The 21,427-nt window shown below is 43.6% G+C and overlaps 2 protein-coding genes across 2 annotated transcripts in view; both read left to right on the top strand.

The window, feature by feature from the left end:
• Positions 1-2,648: 2,648 nt before the first annotated feature.
• Positions 2,649-3,479, top strand: LOC109484410 (neuropeptide FF receptor 1-like). The gene has a single exon (XM_019787658.1). The coding sequence runs from the start codon at positions 2,649-2,651 to the stop codon at positions 3,477-3,479; it is 831 nt and encodes a 276-aa protein (XP_019643217.1).
• Positions 3,480-12,649: 9,170 nt separating this feature from the next.
• LOC109484409 (sacsin-like) overlaps positions 12,650-21,427 on the top strand; it is a 21,232-nt gene continuing 12,454 nt past the window's right edge. Inside the window, exons 1-6 of the mRNA XM_019787657.1 lie at positions 12,650-12,659; positions 14,009-14,178; positions 15,388-15,652; positions 18,766-19,582; positions 19,837-20,528; positions 20,763-21,427. The exon at positions 20,763-21,427 is cut by the window's right edge and continues 12,454 nt beyond it. Coding sequence (XP_019643216.1) covers positions 12,650-12,659; positions 14,009-14,178; positions 15,388-15,652; positions 18,766-19,582; positions 19,837-20,528; positions 20,763-21,427 — 2,619 coding nt within the window. The remainder of the gene's footprint in view (positions 12,660-14,008; positions 14,179-15,387; positions 15,653-18,765; positions 19,583-19,836; positions 20,529-20,762) is intronic.

Below are 21,427 nucleotides of genomic sequence, written 5' to 3'. Positions count from 1 at the left end.
TAGAGCGCTGTACCCCGAGCTGACTGCTTTCTGAGTTTCCTATTAGAAAGAAAACCTTCATATCTGGTATCTGCATCAAACCGGCGGCATTTCGCTTCAGCTTCAAAGTCTCATTTTTTTCTCCCGAAGGCGTTTTCCTGTGTTACTTGTTAATGAAAGAATCTTAATATCAAATTAAGACGCCTTAATTATAACAGGACCTCTTTTCTTCGAGAACGTTATAAGGTGATGTCTTAATGAAGCTTCTTAAATTAGAATCTCTATTTTGTATCTAATTTAGACTTGAGTTTCTAAAGAAGAATATTTATTGAACACACGTGTGTAAATTTGCTAATTATTGTAATTTACTACATCTCTATGATGTTTTGTCTTCTAAATTCATTTCGGGTCAACGCAAATCTATTCGGCTCGATCCGGACAATTCTATCCTCGTGGGAAAAGGGCCTAAGATAAATTGAACTATAATGAGCCAAACTCAGGATTTCATTATCAACAGTGGACATATTTAGTATTTGTTTTACTGTGCCTTGCCATGCCTGTGTCTTAAACGAAATACCTAGCGAGTGGGTGTTAAGGCTTGCGCTCGTGAAGGAAGGTTGAATCTAGCCCTCATACTGTTGTTTTTGATTGCATATTTTTTTCATTATATATTTTAATGGGTGGTGAAACCATATTGTTTTTGCTGATGTTTCTTCTTCTTCTCCTCCTTCTCCTTCTCCTGCCATTTCTTATGGGTTCACCACACCACGAAGTGGTGGTGAACCCATATTGCTTTTTCTGATGTTTCTTCTCCTCCTTCTCCTTCTTCTCCTGCCATTTTTTAAATGGATTCAGCTTCTTCATTTTAGGGCCTAAGGTCCTGAAATTTGGTATGGAGGTACAGTGGGCAAATACCCCTAGGCGTTTTTTAAATTTTTGTGATACAGGCTTTTAGAATGGTTTTATTTGAGTTTTTTTGGCTGTGTTATAGCAAATGTATTACTGTCTTAGTGTGCCGTGTTTACCACGTCTGGGCATGAGTCATCACAATGGAATGCAGGGCATCAACCAATAGGCATGCAGCTTTCCTCTATACTTCTTGCTGATTGGCTGTTGGGATTTAACTTGATTAACACCTGCACAGAGCATTTCCACCTGCACAGAGCATTTCTTGCTGATTGGCTGTTGGGATTTAACTTGATTAACACCTGCACAGATCATTTCCATACTGACAGTATGTCTGTATTCAAGTGTTTTGGTAGGTATTTCAAGCTTTCCTGCTCCAGCATTGGAATGCGGGGCATGAACGTTTTTTTTTATTTTGAAAATCAACAGTTTGCATTATGCAATTAAAAATCCTAACCAATAAAGTAGGGAATAGCTATCCAACTGTTGTTTTAGTTGTATGTTACTTCATATTATAGTTATATCAATGTAAATCATTGTTTTCCCTTGTGTTTCTCATTCTTTTCCTGCCATGTGGTAAAATGTGGTGAACCCATCGCTGTATTTGCTCCAAAGCAAATATTGGCCTTTCTAGTTTAAATGGATTCAGCTTCTTCATTTTGGGGCCTAAGGACCTGAAATTTGGTATGGAGGTACAGTAGGCAAATACCCCCAGGCGTTTTTTAATTTTTGTGATACAGGCTTTTAGAATGGTTTTATTTGAGTTTTTTTGTCTGTATAATAGCTAATGTATTACTGTGTAAGTGTGCAGTGTTTACCACATTTGGGCATGAGTCCTCACAATGGCATGCAGGGCATCAACCAATAGGCATGCAGCTTTCCTCTATTCTCCTTGCTGATTGGCTGTTGGGATTTAACTGGCTTACCTTCATTTATACCTGCACAGAGCCATGCCATACTGACAGTATGTCTGTATTCAAGTGTTTTGGTAGGTATTTTAAGCTTTCCTGCTCCAGCATTGGAATGCGGGGCATGAATGCTTCTTTTTATCTTGAAAATCAATAGTTTGCATTATGCAATTAAAAATCCTAACCAATAATGTAGGGGATAGCTATCCAACTGTTGTAGTCTTAGTTGTATGTTACTTCATACTATAGTTATATCAATGTAAAGCATTGTTTTCCATTGTCATTCTTTCCCTGTCACGTCGTAAAATGTGGTGAAGCCATTGCTGTATTTGCTCCAAAGCAAATGTCAGCCTTTCTAGTTATCTATCTATTTATTACATATATTATTTATTATTAACGAATGCCGACGCTGATGTAACTTGAGTGCTTCTTTATCTTGTCAATATTGTCTGTAGCCTCCTGTGTAGGAGCGGAATGAGCGGCTATGTAGGATGACCGGCTATATTAAAATAACGCGTTAAAAACTCTTCCCCACCGCCGCGGGGCCTGCACAGGAGGCTAATTGTCTGTATGTGTTCATTTCTGTTTTGATAAAAAAGATGTAAACATTAATTGTAAGGCGAAGAACAGTTTTTGTATTCTTACCTTTCTGTCTTCTTTTACAGACACTTCAAGGACAACCAAGCTTGCAAGATGGAGATACCATCTGTGAACCTCACTTCATTTGACCTTGACCCCAGCTTTTTCCACACGAACGTGACCTTTGAGCTGGAGGCTGATCAGGGGTCTCCGGACACCCCGGCTGTTGTTGTCATCAGCGTCATCGCTGTGTTGGGGTTTATCGGAAACACGGTGATGCTGATAGCTCTACTGATGGGCTACAAAAGGGGATGGAGCAACACCGATCTCTTCATCCTAAATGTCATCGTCATCGACCTCGTCGTGGTCAGCATCAGCGCGCCGCTGGCGGTTGTCGGGCAGGCGTTCCCGTCGTTTCCTCTGGGAGAGTCCGGCTGCAAAGCGGCGGTGTACTTTCCGTACTTCAGCAGCGTTGCTGTCCCCATGGGGGTCCTGTCCTTGGTGCTGAACGCGGCCACCCAGCGGGTTTTCCGCGCCCTCTGTCCCCGATGGGTCGTTTACACCGCACTCCTCTTCACCTGGGTCGTCGCCATCCACGTTCCTATCCCCGCAATCGTGCATGCTACAGTAACGAGTCTGCTAACATATGGCGAAATCGTTTTCGTCTGCTGGACCGTGTGGCCTTGGGACCCCAATGTGTACGACACGGTGATCTTCGCGCTCTTCTACGCCCTTCCCGCCCTGATGCTCCTGGCTTTCTGCATCGTCATTATCGCCGTCCGCCGTCAGGCGACAGGTCCCGCGGGCCCCCAAGACGGGAGGCGTACGGACATCTTGATCATCATCATGGCTGCTCTCTTCGTCGCGATGTACCTGCCGTTTTACGTGGCTCATCTGTGCTTTAGTTACGGGTCGGGTTACGACACGATGGCGTTGATCAGTGTATCAAAGGTAGGACAGTGCCTGGTGTACCTCAACTCCGCCCTGAAGCCTCTTCTCTGCGCCTGTCTGTATGACCGCTTCCGGAGCGCCTTCGTCTCTGTCCGCGGACGGGACGGACTGGCTGGTGGTACCGGCGACCGCGGGACGGAACTGGGCTCTCTGTAACCTCCCTTTTCCTCCAGGGTCTTTTGAGACTTGTGGTATAAGAAATGAGTACTATCAATCTAGGTTTGAAACTTAGGGAATGTTCACTAGCCTGGAACCACTAGATATTGATGATGAGGCCATAGTAAGTAGATTTTATGGATGACATCCACGCACGCATTGATTTTTGCCAGGTTTTGAAAAAAAAAATAAAACAACCAAAACGTTCAGGAGTAAAAGACTTGTTTTAGTAGCTTTGTTACAGGTAGGCATCCTGTTGTTTTTTGTCATCTTGTTTTTTTTCGATGTCTTCTATAAAATTTACTTGTCGATGCCTGAGGTAGCAATGTGGTTTCACTGTGGAGCAAATGAACTTTTTTCCAGCCGAAGTTTCGCTGCGAAACAAATGAACATTGAGCAGCCAAAATTTCGCTGCAAAAACAATCAACCCACGCGAGGCGCACTCAGTTCGAAGTACAAACTACCAAGTTTCGGTGCGAAACAATGAATATTTGGCCAATCGAGGTTTCACTGCGAAATATTTGAACGATGAAAGGTGAGCCTTAGTAACATAGTTTCACTGCGAAACAAATGAACTTTGAGCAGCGAAGTTTCGCTATGAAACTTCAAAACAAAGGTCCACCGCCATCTCCTGACATAACTACATTATACTCACTTTAGTACCTCTAGCTCTATGCCTAGAAGTGGCCAGAAGTGGCCAAAATAATTGGCCTTGCATTGAGCGACACCGTAAAAAAAAAGAAAAGAAAAAGAAACAGCGAAACAACACCCATGAGACGCACGCAATTTGAGGTACCACCACAAACTACCAAGTTTCAGTGCGAAACAAATATTACCTTTACCAGTCTAGGTTTTACTGAAAAAAAAACACATTTAAACGATGTAAGATGGGCCTTAGTAATGTGTTTTCACTGTGAAACATATGAACTTTGACCATTCGAAGTTTCACCGCGAAACACATTTGAACGATATCAGGTGCCCTACTATTGTACAACTGACATCGTATTCTCTATTGACATCGAATAACGTTAACCAGTTACTCTGTTATTTAATTTTTCTGTATTTCATTCTTTGCATTAGTCTACTATAATAATATCAACTAATAGTATATAAATGTGTTTCATTGACTTATACTGCACTCCGGTGTATGGGCTCAAATGAACCGATGCAATGGTGACAATATATAATGCTCAAAGTCCAACGGAACTTTACCCTGCGAAGGAACAGGTCAGCGAAACTTTAACTGAACCATAGTCCGGCCCTGGGTAATGTGTCAATCATAATTAGCTACCCAGCCAATTAGAGGACTTGCTCGAAGGGCGCTGCTAAGGGGGCGTGGCTTCGGGAACGGTCTATAAGGTTCATCGGGTTGCCTGTGACAGATCAAACTTGTCAAAGTTCGTCAATGACAAGTAATGTGTTGGGCGTCGTTTCTATATATAAGACATGATACTGATTGATAACAATGTGTATAACGCCTTTGTATCTTGATACGGACAATATGAATATTTAAATTTTCTAATCCTTAGTTGTGATGAGATGACTTTGATAATAATACATTGTATTTATTTATCTAGTTATTAATAATGTATTTGAAAACTCATATTCATGTAAACAATTATGCTCACACACACACACAGACACCTCAACGTAAAGCGTTCGAGGTAAGAATGTCTAGCGTGTACTCTGTAGTTATATCTGCTATTTCTACGACTTCTCTGATGAAGGCAGTTGTTGTAGAATAATTCCACGTTGATATTAATCATAACAAGAAAAATGTATCACTATATCGACATCAAGTGACTCAATATACTACAATCAATGCCAGCTGATAGTCAACATAGGGACTTTATGTTTCTCTGTTTTAACAGATATTACTGTTCTAACGTTCCTTCGGGACTACGTTTTATATCAAGTAAGGTTCGTAGCTTGGACAAAGAAACTCTCACAAAATAGTATACGTATAAACTATAGTCAAGCGTTTTGTATATGACTATCAACATTGTGTTTAGCCCTTGCGGCAAAAAAAATGTACATGTACAATAAATTCATTCATTTATAACCAAAGTTAAGTATATGTGATATTATACAAGCTACCTTGTTATAGTGTCGTTAGTCATAATGGTATCACTATTGCTAATAAATGTTCTAACTGTGACACTGTGACTCTTAAAAGAAATGCAATCTCCACAATCTCATGTGTAAAACAAGTCATACTACTACTCCTAAATCTGCATTATGTACATTATGTACATTATGTAACATTAGAACGATATGAAAGTAAATTTTCTGCTCGTTTATAAACTGTTAACGGGGGGGTGCGCCCTAATTCCGACCCATCCCTAATACCGAACTAGTTTGAAAAATCCTTGTTGCGGCGTTATGCATGGGAGCACGTGCCTAAAATAACCACAAGAATTGACAATGTTTTTGTGTTGATATCGGTAATCTCACAAAGTTTGTTTTAGTTCCTACACTCCGACAACAGACGAGTGAAAAATCTGTGTGGATTCGACGCTTGTTCGGGGGTTGACGAGCGTGTCAAAAATGCAGGCTTTGCTTTTGAAACAGCCGCTTTGGAGCAATTCGCGTAATCGTAAAAAGAGGACTTGTTTGGGACAGAAAAACAGTTGTAGATTGTTTTAGTCATAATTTGTGTATTATAATTTCTAAACTCTCTTCTCAGATCGACCTGTGTTAAACACTGGGTCGGAATTAGGGCACCCCTGTTGCGATAGAACGTTCCACCGGCAAAATGACAAAAAACCTGCCGTGCGTTTCGCGAACCATTACGCTTGGGTGCAAGGCGCTATACCGAAGTGAAATACACAGCTGTGCAGCTTTAATCGTTGTGATCTTTATCTGTCAATATTACATCTCACGTTGCGCTGATTTTTGGTCAGACAAACTATTACCAAAGGTATGTGCGTTTGCATGGAACATAGGTCGGAATTAGGGCACCCCCCGTTACTCGTTGAGCGAAAAAAAAGTACTTCAACTCAGGCTCCGTATTTATCCAGCATTATTGATTCAATTGTCAGTAACTGAGACGAATTTACTTAACTGTGCTTTGATTCTAATTTTAGCTTTTAACGACAGTTTCGATATTTACATAAAAGACCCACTCTCTCGAGTCAGGCGGTTACTGTTTCGTGACGTCACCCACCGCTGACCAATCACGCCGTGTTTCGCCAGTTTCGGTGACGTCACGCGGGTGTACTTTAGGAGGGGGTGGAAAGTTTCGGTGCCATTTCCTACAGACCTCGCCTCGTCAGCAGGACCGCCTGTACAGCTGTGTGGTCGTCGGGGGAACAAAACTGTGTCTATACCAGGTATGAAACACTCTTCTGTGATTGTATGTAGCGTTAGTGGTGGATACAAAAGGGTACATAGAGTTTCAGCTGAATTACGAAATCGCCAGTGTATACGCAGTGCGGTGTAGGGAAAGGGGGAGGGTGAGGTGTGGTGGTGGTAGCGTCCTAGCCTCTGTAGCAGGCTTATAGAACTGGGGGTTTGGCGGTCTTCGGCTTTTTTCTGATTAGCCCAGTTCTACAAAAACGGGGGTAATTCAACCTATGTTGAATAGGTTGAATCTATGCAATCAGAAAATAGCACATAAAAGGTCCCAAAGACCCTGAAGACCCCCCAAACCCCCAGGTTTTTTTTGGCATGCTATGGAGGCTAGTAGCCTCCGTTATTTGTCTGCAACAACCTCGTCGTGCATTTTCCTGATTGCTGCGGGGTTTCTGACGGTTGTTGAGATCTATAGCCTCTGTCGGGTGGGGTCGTGTTGCGTAGCGGCAGCATGCTCGGCTCGGAACCATGAGGTCCCGGATTCAAGTCCTGACATGCCAAAGATCCTGTGGCCTTTGGAAAGGCACTTTACACGACTTTCGTCACATAACTCAAGTTAGAATGAGTATTGTCCTGTCCTGTATTTGTCCTCTGCGTTGGTGGCGGTATGAAATAAGATATAACCTGAGTGTGCTGTCACCATGTCTAGTCATGAAATGTTGGAATATAAGAAAAATCAATCAATCGGTCAATCAATCAATCGGTCAATCAATCAATCAATCAATCAATCGGTCGGTCGGTCATATGACAAGTAGTTGTAGACTTTGATTTATCACGTGAAGTAGGATGCACCTTCACGGTGCAAAGACCAATTATTTATCTTACGACCGGGATATACATGCAGTGCGCGATAGAAAAAACGTGACGGAGACAAGGGTTTCGAGGGTTTTTAAGATGAGAATTTGTGGCCATACATTGAGAGAATTTGTGGCCATACATTGAGAGAATTTTGTGGCCATACATTGAGAAAATTTGTTGCCATACGTTGAGAAAATTTGTGGCCATACATTGAGAAAATTTGTGGCCATACATGGAATATAGAATTATGAAGATGTAAAAAAAATCCCCCGCGACCAGAGGTTTTGTCCATTCTGTCCCTATGCTATTGAAGACGAACAACATTTTATTATGGATTGTCCACTATATAACGATAAACGAACAAAGCTGTTCAACCTTCTCTCCGCTTGCTCAACTAGAATTTGTTACATTTCATGCTATAGATGAATTCAATTTCAACCTAGGTGATAACCCTTACTGTATACAAATAGGTTAATACATCAAAGAATGTTTAGAGCTTAGAACAAGTAGTATTAGTTGACTCATCTATTGTGTTGTACGTACATGTAGGTTAATTTCGTTGTACCCATGGATTTGTCTGGATGTCTACATGTAGCTTTAGACCGTACGAAAGTCGCTGTACTTCATTTCATTTCATTTATTTATTTTACCAGCAAAATACACTCAGGTTACATTAAAAACCTTTTTTTCATGTAGTGCTGGGCATACAAAATACAAATAACTGACAAACGTTATACATTACAAGAAAAAAAGACATAATCCAAAATGACATACAACAAAGGAACTCACTCATTTTCCACTATACATTCATAGCATCACAATTCCTGACTGAATTGTACCAGTCCTATTGTCTGACGTTGTTTAAGTGACAAGTTATTACACAGTAGAATCTTAAGCTCCCCTTGTAGCCGTTCAAACTTGCTACAGGGCAGTTCAACAGATAAGGGTCCCAGTCCGCAAACAGTTTGTCAGCCATGCGAGTGCGAGCTCTTATGATCGGTGGAGACTTCCACCTGAACATTTTGTTGTGTCAATAAAGTCCTGTATTTCTCATAATTTGCTGCGTTACGCGGGTGTGCTTTGGGAGCAAGTGGGCAAGTTTCGGTGCCATTTCGGAGGGAGAGGCAAGTTTCGGTCGCCTTGTTAGTAGGACCACCTGTGTGATCGTGCGTAATGGGGGAGGGGGTAGGTGGTGGTGTCCAGACAAGGTATGAAGCGCTCTTATCATAGACGTACGTGATTGTATGTAGCGGCAGTGGTGGATTCAACATTGTTGAATTGGAACAGTTACGTTCAGTTGGAACAGGGAATCGTCAGTAGCGGTATATTATTAAGCAGTGAGGGATGGGTGGGGGGGTGGGGGAGGTTCTGCACATGTAGCCTGTGTGTACATGACGATTTTTAAAGTGATAAAGAACACTTATAGGTCGTATGGGTACTTCTGAGAATGGGAATGGTTCACTCGAGTTAGATTTGTAAGTTATGGTCACAAGCTGGAGGTGTCCCTTCAGCCCTGGCCTGGCAGCTAGCGAGAGATAGTGTAACACACAGACAGAATAAAGCTATTGATACGGCCCGCTGTCTTTGACACACCCTTGTAGTGTTTGGCACTCAAGTCTTCGTGACTTCTTTGTCGATATCGGCGATTGTAACGCAAGACCGAAGCCAGACAAAGGCAGTCTGACGTGCGACACCGGGGACAGGCCTAGCCTCCTTCGCAGTCTTGTTGGGCGTCGGCGTTATTTTTTCTCTGAGCGACGCGAGTAATATGCGGCCGCGAGGGACGATTTGCTGCCACGGAAACCTTCTCTCCGTGGCAAAAACTCCCTCGGCAGCAAATCGTCCCCCGCGGCCGCATATTACTCGCGTCGCTCAGAGAAAAAATAACGCCGACACCCAACAAGACTGCGAAGGAGGCTAGGACAGGCCGCCGGTACAAGGCGACAACAAAACACAGTTTAGCCCATGGCTACAAGTCCTTGTTAGTTTTATGAATAAACACACTCGTATAGTGCAATATTTTGGCACCTCCACCCGAATGACACGTGTTTGCAATGGAGTTGGCGTGGGTTGATTTAACATTAACTTTGTACCAGAAAATGTTCATTTTTGAGTAGTCTTAGCATAAAGCAGATTTAAGTCCGGTTCTTCATTGCCATACTTGGTACACTGTGCAGCTGCTGTGCTGAATTTTAATTAATTACATTAATAAAGACGTTTATATGACTAGAAAGAGCTTCAAAAAACGCACAATGCCAAACACTATTTTTTTTCAAACGGAAATTGTGTAAACTTTGACAGGAGCAGGTAGACTGGATGTCGTTTTTACACCTGACTGCTAAACTAATCAACTTCAACAAAGCATTGGATATACCCGTACACCCCTCCCATCACTTTTGGTACGGCCTTCCGTAATGTCACAAGCCTTTCCTTTGTTGTTCCGCGGGTCAGAGGGTGAAGCTCTTTTGTGTTTATTTTTCACACGCTATTTACAGAGTACTGATAACCTCTTATTCTTATGAGTCATCAGGTCGTTTCAACTTGGTGCGAGTGCCAGTCTGTTATAATTGACCTTTGACCTCGCGTACGTGACCCTAGCATGCCAAATGTCAGTTCAACAACACTGCATGTTACAGGATACGGAAGCTAAGCCGGCTAGTAAAGGTAAGCAACTGACTCCACAATCGTGCGTCCTAGGGAACATCTTACATTGATTGCGGACCAGCATTTGAATAGGTATGGTTTGGAAGAATTCACTAGTGTTGGCACGTGTAACCATACTAGTACAATCAGTGTCGTACTGTTCAGACTTTGGGTCACCTTACGTACGAGAGACGTCTCATTCATCAGATGTTGTAGGGTTTTCAAACAGGCTGTGACAGAACCAACCGCTAATACGATATCTTAAACAGAATTTTGAACGGCTATCTTAAGATTGCTCTCGTTTGCGCGCCTACGACAAACTTGACCGGAAGGAGCGAAGCCTCTAAAAAGCTTTCTGCCATTCTATATTTATCCAGCTTCCGGTAGGCTTGGATGCCAGACTGTTGTCAGGACCTGGTACACTGCAAGCTCAAGTTAGACTCCCGAGAAACTAACTGGGGTGGGCAATTTCCTTGGAGGCATGTTGGCCCTGGAGCTGGCCCTATATTGTGTACTAGGCCTGACAACAGTCTGCCACCCAGGCTAGGTCTAAAGCTGCATGTAGATATACAGACAAATACATGGGTACACCGAAATTAACCTACGTACAAAACAATAGATGGGTCAACTAATACTACTTGTTCTGAGGTCTAAACATTCTTTCATATATTTACCTATTTGTACCCCGTAAGGGTTATTACCTTCTAGGATGAAATTAAATTTATCCATAGCAATAGCATGTACTGAGACGGAAGTCGCTCGATGAACGTTAACCCACGCCGGGTCCCATACTCGTTCCTTCAAAGGCTCACGCTAGAAAAACAGAGATGATGAAACTCATTTCCGCATCTGAATCGTACAAAGTATCGCCCATCCCCAATCGAGTCACTGGGACACCCCCCAAGAGTATTGTTTTGTGTGGGTTGTCGTCCGTGCGTTTGTGTGTTTGTCTGGCCATGCATGAGTAGGTTTGCAGCACTTTGGTTTTGGCAGGTTGACAGGCAGAATGACAGGAGGTCAAAAGGTCAGACATTGGAAATGGTGTGAACTTGAAGGTCACAGAATCTGGAGCCAGCAGGAATTAGAAGATGACATTGAGAGGAATTTAGAAAGCTGGGGATTGCATGAGTTTCTGCGCTAGTCCCTATTAACTTCTTGTTGTTGGATCACAAATTTGAATTTCAATAATGTCATCGGACAATACAAAGAGGAACACTGTCATTGTCAGAATCTTACAGTCACGTACCCTAAAATTCTTCTCGTGTATTTAATCATCTGTATATGATGCACTGCACTGTACATAAAGGAAACAATTATTACTTTTCCATAATCCCTTGTTTTATTCTTGTTATTTTGAATTTCTCGCTGATTCTGTCTTATATTTCCCACTTGCCCTCACAAGGTAACTGGCATGCACATAGAAGGAAATTGAAGACGGAAAACGAAACAACCTTTTTTAGTACCTTTCCGAGACCTAATTTCTTACCAGAGCCCCCTGTCCCTGACTTACCTTGCGTGTGAACATGGCTACGGCCGTAAGAGCAAACACACAAACAGATGTATCCGGGTATACGTAGTTACCTTCGCCAAGAAGGTTATGTTTTCAGGGGCGTTCGTGTGTCTGTGTGTGTGTGTGTGTGTGTGTGTGTGTGTGTGTGTGTGTGCGTGCGTGTGTGCGTGTGAGCACGATAACTCAAGAAGGCTAAGATAGATTGTCTTGATATTTGGTAGGTGGATAGGTCTTCATGAGACGTGGAACCGTTTTTGGGCCCCCTAGCAAATTGGTATGGTACTGCAGCTGAACTTCCGGTTTTGATATCTCGTGATCTGGACATATGGTAGGTAGCTCTTTGGCTGGGAAAGAAGTGACATGAGTTTGGGCACCTTAGCGCGTTGTTCTGGAACTGCAGACGCATTCGTTGAAAAATATTCGAAGGGGGATAACTCAAGAACCGATCGATGGATCATGATTTTTGGTATGTGGGTACCTTAAAGAATGCTTGACATATTAAAATGATAATTATGCAAATCAGCAGCTAATTAGCATTTTTTAATGAGGAAATGCTCTAAATCTGCTACATTCCATGATATGATTATTCAAACATGTGGCATGTGTAATTGTGAAGAAGAACATTGGCAGTTAGTGTTTATGCAAATGGTGCCTAATTTGCATAATTAATGCAAATCGTCAACATTCGCCAAGGCTTAAGGGTAACATCATTTGGCGAAGGTATGAGATCGTGGAACTCTAGTTACGTAATAATATGCTTTCCTGTCCCGCCGCCACAGTAGTAGTACGCTGCTTCCTGAACAGACGCCAGACTGGCTGACTGACGATGAGACGGTAAAGAGATCGGCTGTGAACCTTCTGCATCATGGCAAACCGTAAGTTACATCTTTATGTTTAACGTATATCTTGTATCTGTAAAAAAGCATTCAAGCCTACAGATTTTTTCAGAATGTTTTCAAATACAACACACGTACACACACACAAGCATACACACAAGAACACATGCGCAAGCAAACACACACACACACACACACACACACACACACACACACACACACACACACATACACACACACACACACACACACATACACACACACACACACACACACACACGGACACACCAACCAACCAACCAACCAACCAACCAACCAACCAACCACCCTCTCACTCCCACACGCATACATGCACATATGAACACATTAACACACACACCTGCACATACACAAACACACACGGCCCGTACATAGGTCGATCAACCACGGCGGTCTGTCACTACGGCGTTCTTTCCCATTGCTATGCGCGTTCGAAAAGGTATCTGGTTACAAGACGCTATTTTGGCCTGTTTTGGACTACCCGTAAAATATTTGAAAATACACAAATAATATTTAGGGGTAAATTTCGTCAAATTAAAATGAAGTTATCGTCTTAACATCCCTCAAATGTTAGCTTTATATGTTAAATCAATGATTTTTTAAAATTTCGCTCAGAAAGACGATTATTTTCGGGTTTCCGAGCACAAGTCATATCACGTTTTTAGGCAAACATCGTTCAAACCTGGCTACGTATATTACCCCAGATCCCCGATTTTTATATTTTTCGCAGACTAGGAATAAGACAAAAAATCGTGTTTTAGGGATTTTTTAATTTCTGATTTTAAGTCTAGTTTTTGTCGACATATTGGTGAAAAAATGGCATTTTTTGACATTTTTCTCACTAAATTACCCATAATTCAAAATTGAGGCCATTTTTCAAAAATCCCTAAAACACGATTTTCGGGACAACCGTTACAGTCATTTTGAGCCGTAAATGGGGTATGTTTGACTCTCCATGTTTCCAGGTTTGAACGAGTTTTGGAGACATGTCATATCGCCAGAAAGTGTGCATTGTGTTATTCATACTGGCTAAGATCATTACAGTATTCAAGGTCACTCAAGGATACGACAGTAGCTTCGCTACATGTTACATACCCACCAAAAAATAATAGCGGACATGTACTGTCCAGGATACTGTTTGTATCTATAGAAAAGTGTTGTTTTTTATCTGTTGCAATGCACGGAGGTAGAAAGGCTTGTTTTGCCGCTTAATAGTAAATGACCGCAGGTGACCCCAAAATAGAACGCGGTTCGATTCGATTTCCCCAGATCGAACACGATCGAACACAGTTCGGGTTCTATGACATGTGGGAACTTTGCAGCCCAGATTTTACCACCGTGAACATAAGTCCATCGTATTGTATTGGTATCACACAAAACTCGCTATGCACACATTTTACCTGATGATACACTGATCTTCCTCTCTACAGGACACAAATTTGGCCAGTCGACCCCGCCGCTGGTCGAATATCTGCAGGATATTCTCAACAGGTATCCAGACGGGGGACAGATTCTGAAGGTGAGCAAAAAAAAACAACATCATGTTACATTACATTTCATACAAGTCAGATATTTGGCCCAGAAGGGATATGGACATTGACTACGGATATATGAATTGAATATGTTGGGTTGTGCTTTTGAGAAACAATGAACAAAACAGCTCTCTATCTCAATGCTATGCCTGAAGATGGCATCGCTTTTACGTTTGTCCAATCGTATTGCGTTTTGTGAAATACAAATGTAATATATGTTTTACCCAGTTGCAATTAATCTGGAGATTACTTGGATAGTTACCAGAATGTTGTTGCCGTATGATATAACTGTTGTCTAGCCAAAACTTATTGTCAAGTTACAACGATACACAACGATAGCTTCCGCCGAGTTTCCTTTTAAAAATTACAGATATTTTAAAACAATGGTCATTTTTTCATCATTTATTCTTATTCACTGAATAAATTGATTTTAGATATAAATTCAATGGAACGCAGTAAATTTAGGTGGTCTTTTGTGGCAAAAAACATGGAAGTGTTAACTATCATGAAAGTTATTCTGTGTTGCATGTTTGGAGTAGAAACTTTTGTTCCAACACAAGAGAATTGTTCTCCCCTAAAGCTTTCGGTCAGTAACTATGGTCTTCCTCAGTAGAATTACCTAGTGAGACCTGTCACGTGGCTTTTCTGAAGAGTGACGTCACACTGGGTCAAACGATGGCAGACATCTGGTAAACGATGTCTACCCCCGTCGTGGTTGAGTGATGGGTGATGGGCCCTGATGCCTCTTTCACCCCTCTCACATCGTTTACCAGATGTATTACATGTATGTATGTATACTTGTTTCCGGGGTCCCATCTATGTGGATAGTAAATAGATAGAATATGCATGATATATGATCATGAAACATGTTTAAAGTTTTTTGGTCCAACAAAAAAAATTCTCTCACCTAGAGCTTTCAACCAGTCACTCTGGTCTTCCTCAGTAGAGTGACCCAGTGAAGCTTGTCACGTGACTTCTTCCTCAGTAGAGTGACCCAGTGAAGCTTGTCACGTGACTTCTTCCTCAGTAGAGTGACCCAGTGAAGCTTGTCACGTGGCTTCTTTGAAGTGTGACTGGTCGAAAGCTCTAGGTGAGAAAATTTTTTGTGTTGGACCAAAAGTTTTAACTTTAAACATGTAACTACCAACGCAGATGAACGTTCATTATCATTAAACATGTTCCTTCCTATCTACCAGGAGTTGATACAGAACGCCGAGGATGCCGTACCTCAAGCCAGCGAGGTGCGGTTTCTGTACGACAGGACCCAATACGGCACCCGGACACTCCACTCTCCCAAACTGGCGCCGTACCAGGGCCCGGCCCTGTGCGCCTACAACGACGCCTGCTTCACCGAGCAGGACTGGAACAACATCCAGAATACAGCCAGGAGCGTGAAGAAGGGCGACCCCATGAAGATAGGACGATTTGGGCTGGGATTCAACTCTGTGTACCATCTTACAGGTAAGACCCAATTTGATGGACAGAGTGTGTGAAGAAAGACATTAGAGAGCGCGGCCTTGCCGGTGTTAACCCACTGGACAGGGCTGCCTGGAGGAGCGGTGTGAAGACCAGTACTACTAGCCGACTGCTGCCTACCCCTGTGGCAGGGACAACAGCAGTAGTATAATCAAATCCTGGATAATGTGTGTGTGTGTGTTTGGTCAATGTTGAATTGTTGGAAAAGAATACGCGCACAGCATACAGAATACCGGAATGTAGTTCCATCCATGCTTTTCTGAGACCAATGCAGCCGTCACGCCACGTACTAAATCGAACGCGTTTCGAACCGTTTTTATTTGCAGTTCGAATCGATCCGCGATCCCTAGCAACGCCGTTGCTAAGGAAACTCTTTTCGCGCGGCAGTTGGATGAAATTTCATCCGACTTTCACAGCTGAGTTGAGCCTGGTTGGCGGCATTATTACCTACGTTGCGTTACATGAACCAGACGGGAATGCCATGTACTCTTGACATGATCAATTTTTGGAGGGTTTTATAATGTATTTTGTTAGATAAATGGTCATATTTGCTAAACAGTGAAATCGTCAAAATGGCGGTGCCGAACTGAGCTAAATTTTCGACGTAATTCACATTGGGGGCATTTGCATGTCGCCCTCGATTCTGTCTTATATGACTATTGAGTAAGATTCATTGAATCTTCGACTATGTCTCTTGAGAAAATCTTGTTGGATCAAAATCTGGAAATGCTTGTATATTCATATCTACCGGGGCCACGTCGTCGGCCATTTTACGCCAAAAGTTCTAAAGCGTTGGTTTAGTTGATTCTAGTGCAACCGGCGTTTTAGCATAAGTTGCGGTACTAATGTACCTTCTCAATATTGTCAAAGGATGCCTACAGACACAAACTACGTAAGTACGAACTGAATCAGAAAATGCTTTCTTACTCTTGCGGGTATTATTACTAAAATACAACAGTGCGGGTCTGGCGTCTGCTTTATGGAACGCGCTTGAAACCTGCGCTGTTTTTGGAACGAAAACGATGCCTCCGATGAGGTGGCCTCGCGCGATTACGAAGGAAGCTCATTGCGCCCTCAAAATTGATAACAAATTATATACAGACAGAAAGTAGAGACTTGAGGCTATTTTACGCACTATATTTATTTTTGTTTTGAAAACAGAAATAAGGTAAAAACACCGGAGGAATTTCCACCAAAATCAAGTGGTTTTAGGTCATATTCTCAAACGAGTAGAGGTTAACAATCGTTTTAAAAAGTCACTAGGAGTAACATAGGAAGCTTAATATTCACAGATACAATGAAATAATGAAGATACATAGTTATAAATTCAAGCAGCAGGCTTTGTAGTAAGAGGTCCCGACTCCCGGGGGTTATAGAACGCAAAATTGTCTCAAAACGGCGCGCGGTTCGCCGTGAGAGTCAATCATAAATCTTAAGGTCAGATTTATATCACTTCGGGTTCGTGAATTGACTTGAAACTCGGAATCCATACACGGGAGACCATTGTTAACATAATTCCACATGAAACTTTGCGTTCTACGGTGTGAGGACCTGTCCAGCGTAGGTGATAACTAAAAATGTCAAGCCGGGCGCGTTCTATTCTGGAATCAAAATTATGACATGACCTCGCGCGGTTTGGGGGCATCTGCATGTCGCCCTCGAAATCTATAATAAGTTATATATCAACACAAAGTAGAATCTTTTCTCTTTCATACACACTAGATTTCCTGTTGGATCAGAATCTACAACAAGTTAGAAATGAGAAGCGGAATTGCACGAAAATTACCTGCTTTCGGGTCAAATTTTTGAAAGGATCACGGTATGCCATTGCTTCAAAAATGTATAGGAGTAACAAATGAAGCTTACACATTACCAATAAGTTAAAGTTAGGAAGATAAATGGTTGCAGACCTCAGCTACAAGCTTTCAGGTAAGGCGTGTCGGCCCCCGAAATCATGGAACGGACTACTTTCTTTCGCGGAAGGAAAATAAAACTGCCTCGAACTCTCGACGTGGCGTGGCGGCTGAATGGGTGCTGACAAATGAATTTCTCGAGAGCAGATCACGTTGTTAAGTCCTTGTCACACATTCAGAACTTTCCCCCCGAACACCAGCCAACCAAGGTTGTCTGAAGTGTGGGAACAGTCTGCCTAGGTGTAGACCATGCAACGCCTACCTATCTATTCGAATCGAATTCGAGTCAAATATGAGTCAAATTTGACGGTCATTTTGACCCCTGACCACGATTTTCTCCCAAACAACAGCCAACCAAACATGATCTAACCCGAATGTTTGAAACATTTTGAAACATTCGGCTCGCGCAGGTGAACAGTAGCAAACCTTGCAGACACCAGTCGACCCAGATGACCTTGCTCACGACCTACTCCTAACCATGGTTGGGGAGGTGGGGGTCGTTCCGCTAGTGTTTGGGGGGCCAAATTCGTGAGTGTGTAACATGGGCGGATAGTAGCACTGCGCATTAATATGATTCTGATTCCTATCTTTATGTAGAAAAGCCTACATGTACATGGGAGTGAGAAATTTGGACAAAATGTTGACAATAGAGTCTGAAGTACATTTCACAGTGGCGCCATGAGGCTCTGTAACAATCCCCTTGCACCTGCTTATTGGCATATTTTGTTTCATTACAAGTTTGTAAGTTTTATGTACACAGGTATACTATTGCACCATAGGTTTGGGCCAGCACAGTGTTACCCAGTTCATCGTGCCCGTAGCGCGGTATTAGTACGCTATGTGTTTGTGGGGGACACGCGCGCTCGCCCTTGTTTGTGTGTGTGTGTGTGTATGTGTGTGTGTGTGTTTTCCCGCATGCTCGAAATCAGACTTTTATAGAACGTGATGATGTTTGGTATGTCGGTAGTTCGCAAGGTGGAGGTGAAGGTCAAATATTGGCTATTCACATCAAGAAAACAAGGTTACGCACCTCACACGCATTTAATAGTCAAAGTAATCGAAAAATTCAGAAGTTCGTGCTTACGGCTGAGTATTACAAAAATGCGATGGTGACACGCAGACAAGTGACAGTGTCCATAGATTGGCCTTTTCCCGAAATTCTAAGACGTCTTGCTATATCTCTAGATCTCCCGATGATCGTGAGCGGACATCACGTCGCCATCCTTGATCCACACGAGGACATCTTCCTCATAGACGGCGTTCGGCAGAGCGGCTGTATCTGGCACCTACAGAAAGATGATGAGGAGATTAAGAACCTAGAAGACCAGTTCTCTCTTCTCAAAAACCTCTTCAAAGGTGCCGAAGATCCCTTCAAGACCGGATTCTTCAAGGGGACGATCTTCCGATTTCCCTTGAGACAGACGCCGTCAAGACTGTCCAAGACTGTCTATGACTATCAGAAAGTCGTGGACTTGTTTGACTCCTTCAAGTCAGATGGCGACATTGTCCTGCTGTTCCTGCATCACGTACGGTCTATCAAACTGATGACCAGAGAAGAGTCAGGCCACAGCGACTACCGCGTTTCCATGAGCAGCCAGTCTCAACAAGAAAGGGAAACCCGTTTCACAGCTGTCGTGAAAAAATCCCTGTCAGTACCGATAGACAATCGGGAGACAGTCGTCAGCACCTGCCAGTTCTCAATGGCGGTAGATGGTCTGCCTCCCCGAAAATGGCTGGTCACAACCTACGTGAAGGGACGGGGGATCTCAGAAGAGGCAAAGAAGCTGTCTGAAGAGCTCAGCTTGCTCCCGTGGGTAGGAGTGGCGATGCCGCTGTTCGGGGATGGGAAGGTTGACGGGCGGACGTTCTGCTGCCTGCCGCTGCCTGAAGGACACGAGTCCACCGGCCTGCCTGTCCACGTGCACGGCTTCTTCGGCGTCAGCGACAACAGGAGGAGTCTGAAGTGGACAGGGACGGACCAGAAGAGCGACTCTGCAGCAAGGTAGGATTTCTCGTTATTACCTCCGTGAAATTGCGGTATTATTACTCCTTGTAATAAGGCACTCACTCACTCATTCATAAGGCACGAATTTTGAACTGAATTTTAGTTAGTCTTTTCAACGTAGAAAAGAGTATTTAAGACACTTTCTCTACAACTTTGCAACTTGCATTATGCATCGCTCACAGGTTGTTAGATGTGCATTCGTACCGTCTTTAATACAGAAAAAAACAGAGCCTTTCCTTTCTCCTGTTCAGGTGGAACGAGATTCTCGTACGGGAGATCCTGCCCTCTGCCTACGCCCGCCTCATCACCGACGCCCGCCTCATCATCGACGCCACGCAGTACTGTAAGAAAGACGCCCTCTACGCGGCGCTCCCAGACAAGCACCGCACGGCTCAGCACTGGGATAGAGCTCTCAATCCGTTCTTTGACGACGTTTTCACTCAGAAGGTTGTGTGGACACCAGCAAATGGTGAGAAGTGGATCACTCCGAGAGATGCAGTCTTCAACAGGACGTCTGTTCCAACTGCAGTTCTGGAGTACCTGGTCGGTGCCGGACTAGATGTGGTGACGCTGCCAAAACACGTCATGCAGGCAATCGACGACACGTTCTCCGGCTCCGGTCTCAACGAAGTCACCCCAGAGCTGCTGAGGACAACCATGAAGAGAACGGGCGTGCAAAATGGCTCCAGAGAAGACAAACTGGCCTGGCTACAGTACGCGCTTGATGACAAGAACTATGACGCAATGGAAGGGATCGAACTCCTTCCATTGGCCGACAAGACATTCACAACGTTCTCAAAATACGACAAAACGATCTTCATAGAATCTGAACAGCATCCCAGAACCCTTCTTCCGGGTCTCGAGGGGCGTTTCCTGGACACGGACATCAACAAACCTACTCTACATCATCTGCAGATGGCTGCGACAGAGGCAGAAGAAAAAGGTACGTACTCGAACGTTACAGGTATTGACTCTTAGAGTATACTAAGGATTGTAGCTGGTGAGCAGGATTTCTCTCATTTATGCGATCGGCTTGTAGTGAGCAACATCAGCCAGGTAAGACAAAGATACATCCAATGTGAGTTATCCTTACCTTCTTATTACTATCAATCTGTGTCTCCATGCCATGGGGCCAAAAGGAGAAAAAAATGTTCACTTTGAATTTTCCTCCTACCAGCCCGCACCGGCCAGTCCTGCCTCCGACTACGCCATCTCACCCCGCAGCATGTTGCCACTCACCTGAGAGACGCACTGCCACCTGATTGGTTGCAGGTAAGTCATGTGACATTGCACCCCGCGCGTTCGCAGCAGCCTTCCGTGGAATGGTTAGCCCAGCTGTGGCGTTACCTACGAGATCACTTTCCCAGTCTCAGTCCCTTCGTCGGCCTTCCTATTCTTCCCGTAATGAACGAGACTCGTCTGGTCCGACTCGAACAGCCCTCGAAGGTGATCCGTCCCAAATATGGCGAAACGACGATGCCTGACGTCATCAAGAACCTTGTCCGTGACGTGGACGCCACAGTGCTTGAGGACGCGCCATCTTACCTGAACCACACGAAGCTTGAGGAGTTCATTCACCGCTGTACCCCATCAGGGCTTCTCAAGCTCCTGCTTGTCGTCGGAGCGAATAAAGTGATCCCAAAGGTCAATACGTTGAATCCTGAAGCTAAAGACGCGTTACGGACTTTCTTTGCCAAAGGTGAGAACCTTTACGACGAGGAGCGCAGGCTGCTGGCCAAACTACCCATCTTTCAAGCTGTTGATGACACAAACTTGAAACCAAGATACCTGGCAGCCTTGGATCCCGAAGGAACGATGCGACAGATCGCCCCAGACATGACT

This window comes from Branchiostoma belcheri, unplaced genomic scaffold (assembly GCF_001625305.1).
Source record: "Branchiostoma belcheri isolate BF01 breed outbred unplaced genomic scaffold, Haploidv18h27 scaffold7, whole genome shotgun sequence".
NCBI classification, from domain to species: Eukaryota; Metazoa; Chordata; class Leptocardii; order Amphioxiformes; family Branchiostomatidae; genus Branchiostoma; species Branchiostoma belcheri.
The sequence above is the reverse complement of the archived record's forward strand: the minus strand, read 5'-3'. Positions and strand labels throughout refer to the sequence as shown.

Coding starts and splice junctions, on each gene's coding strand:
- LOC109484410 (XM_019787658.1), top strand. CDS start 2,649: ATGCTGATAGCTCTACTGATGGGCTACAAAAGGGGATGGAGCAACACC.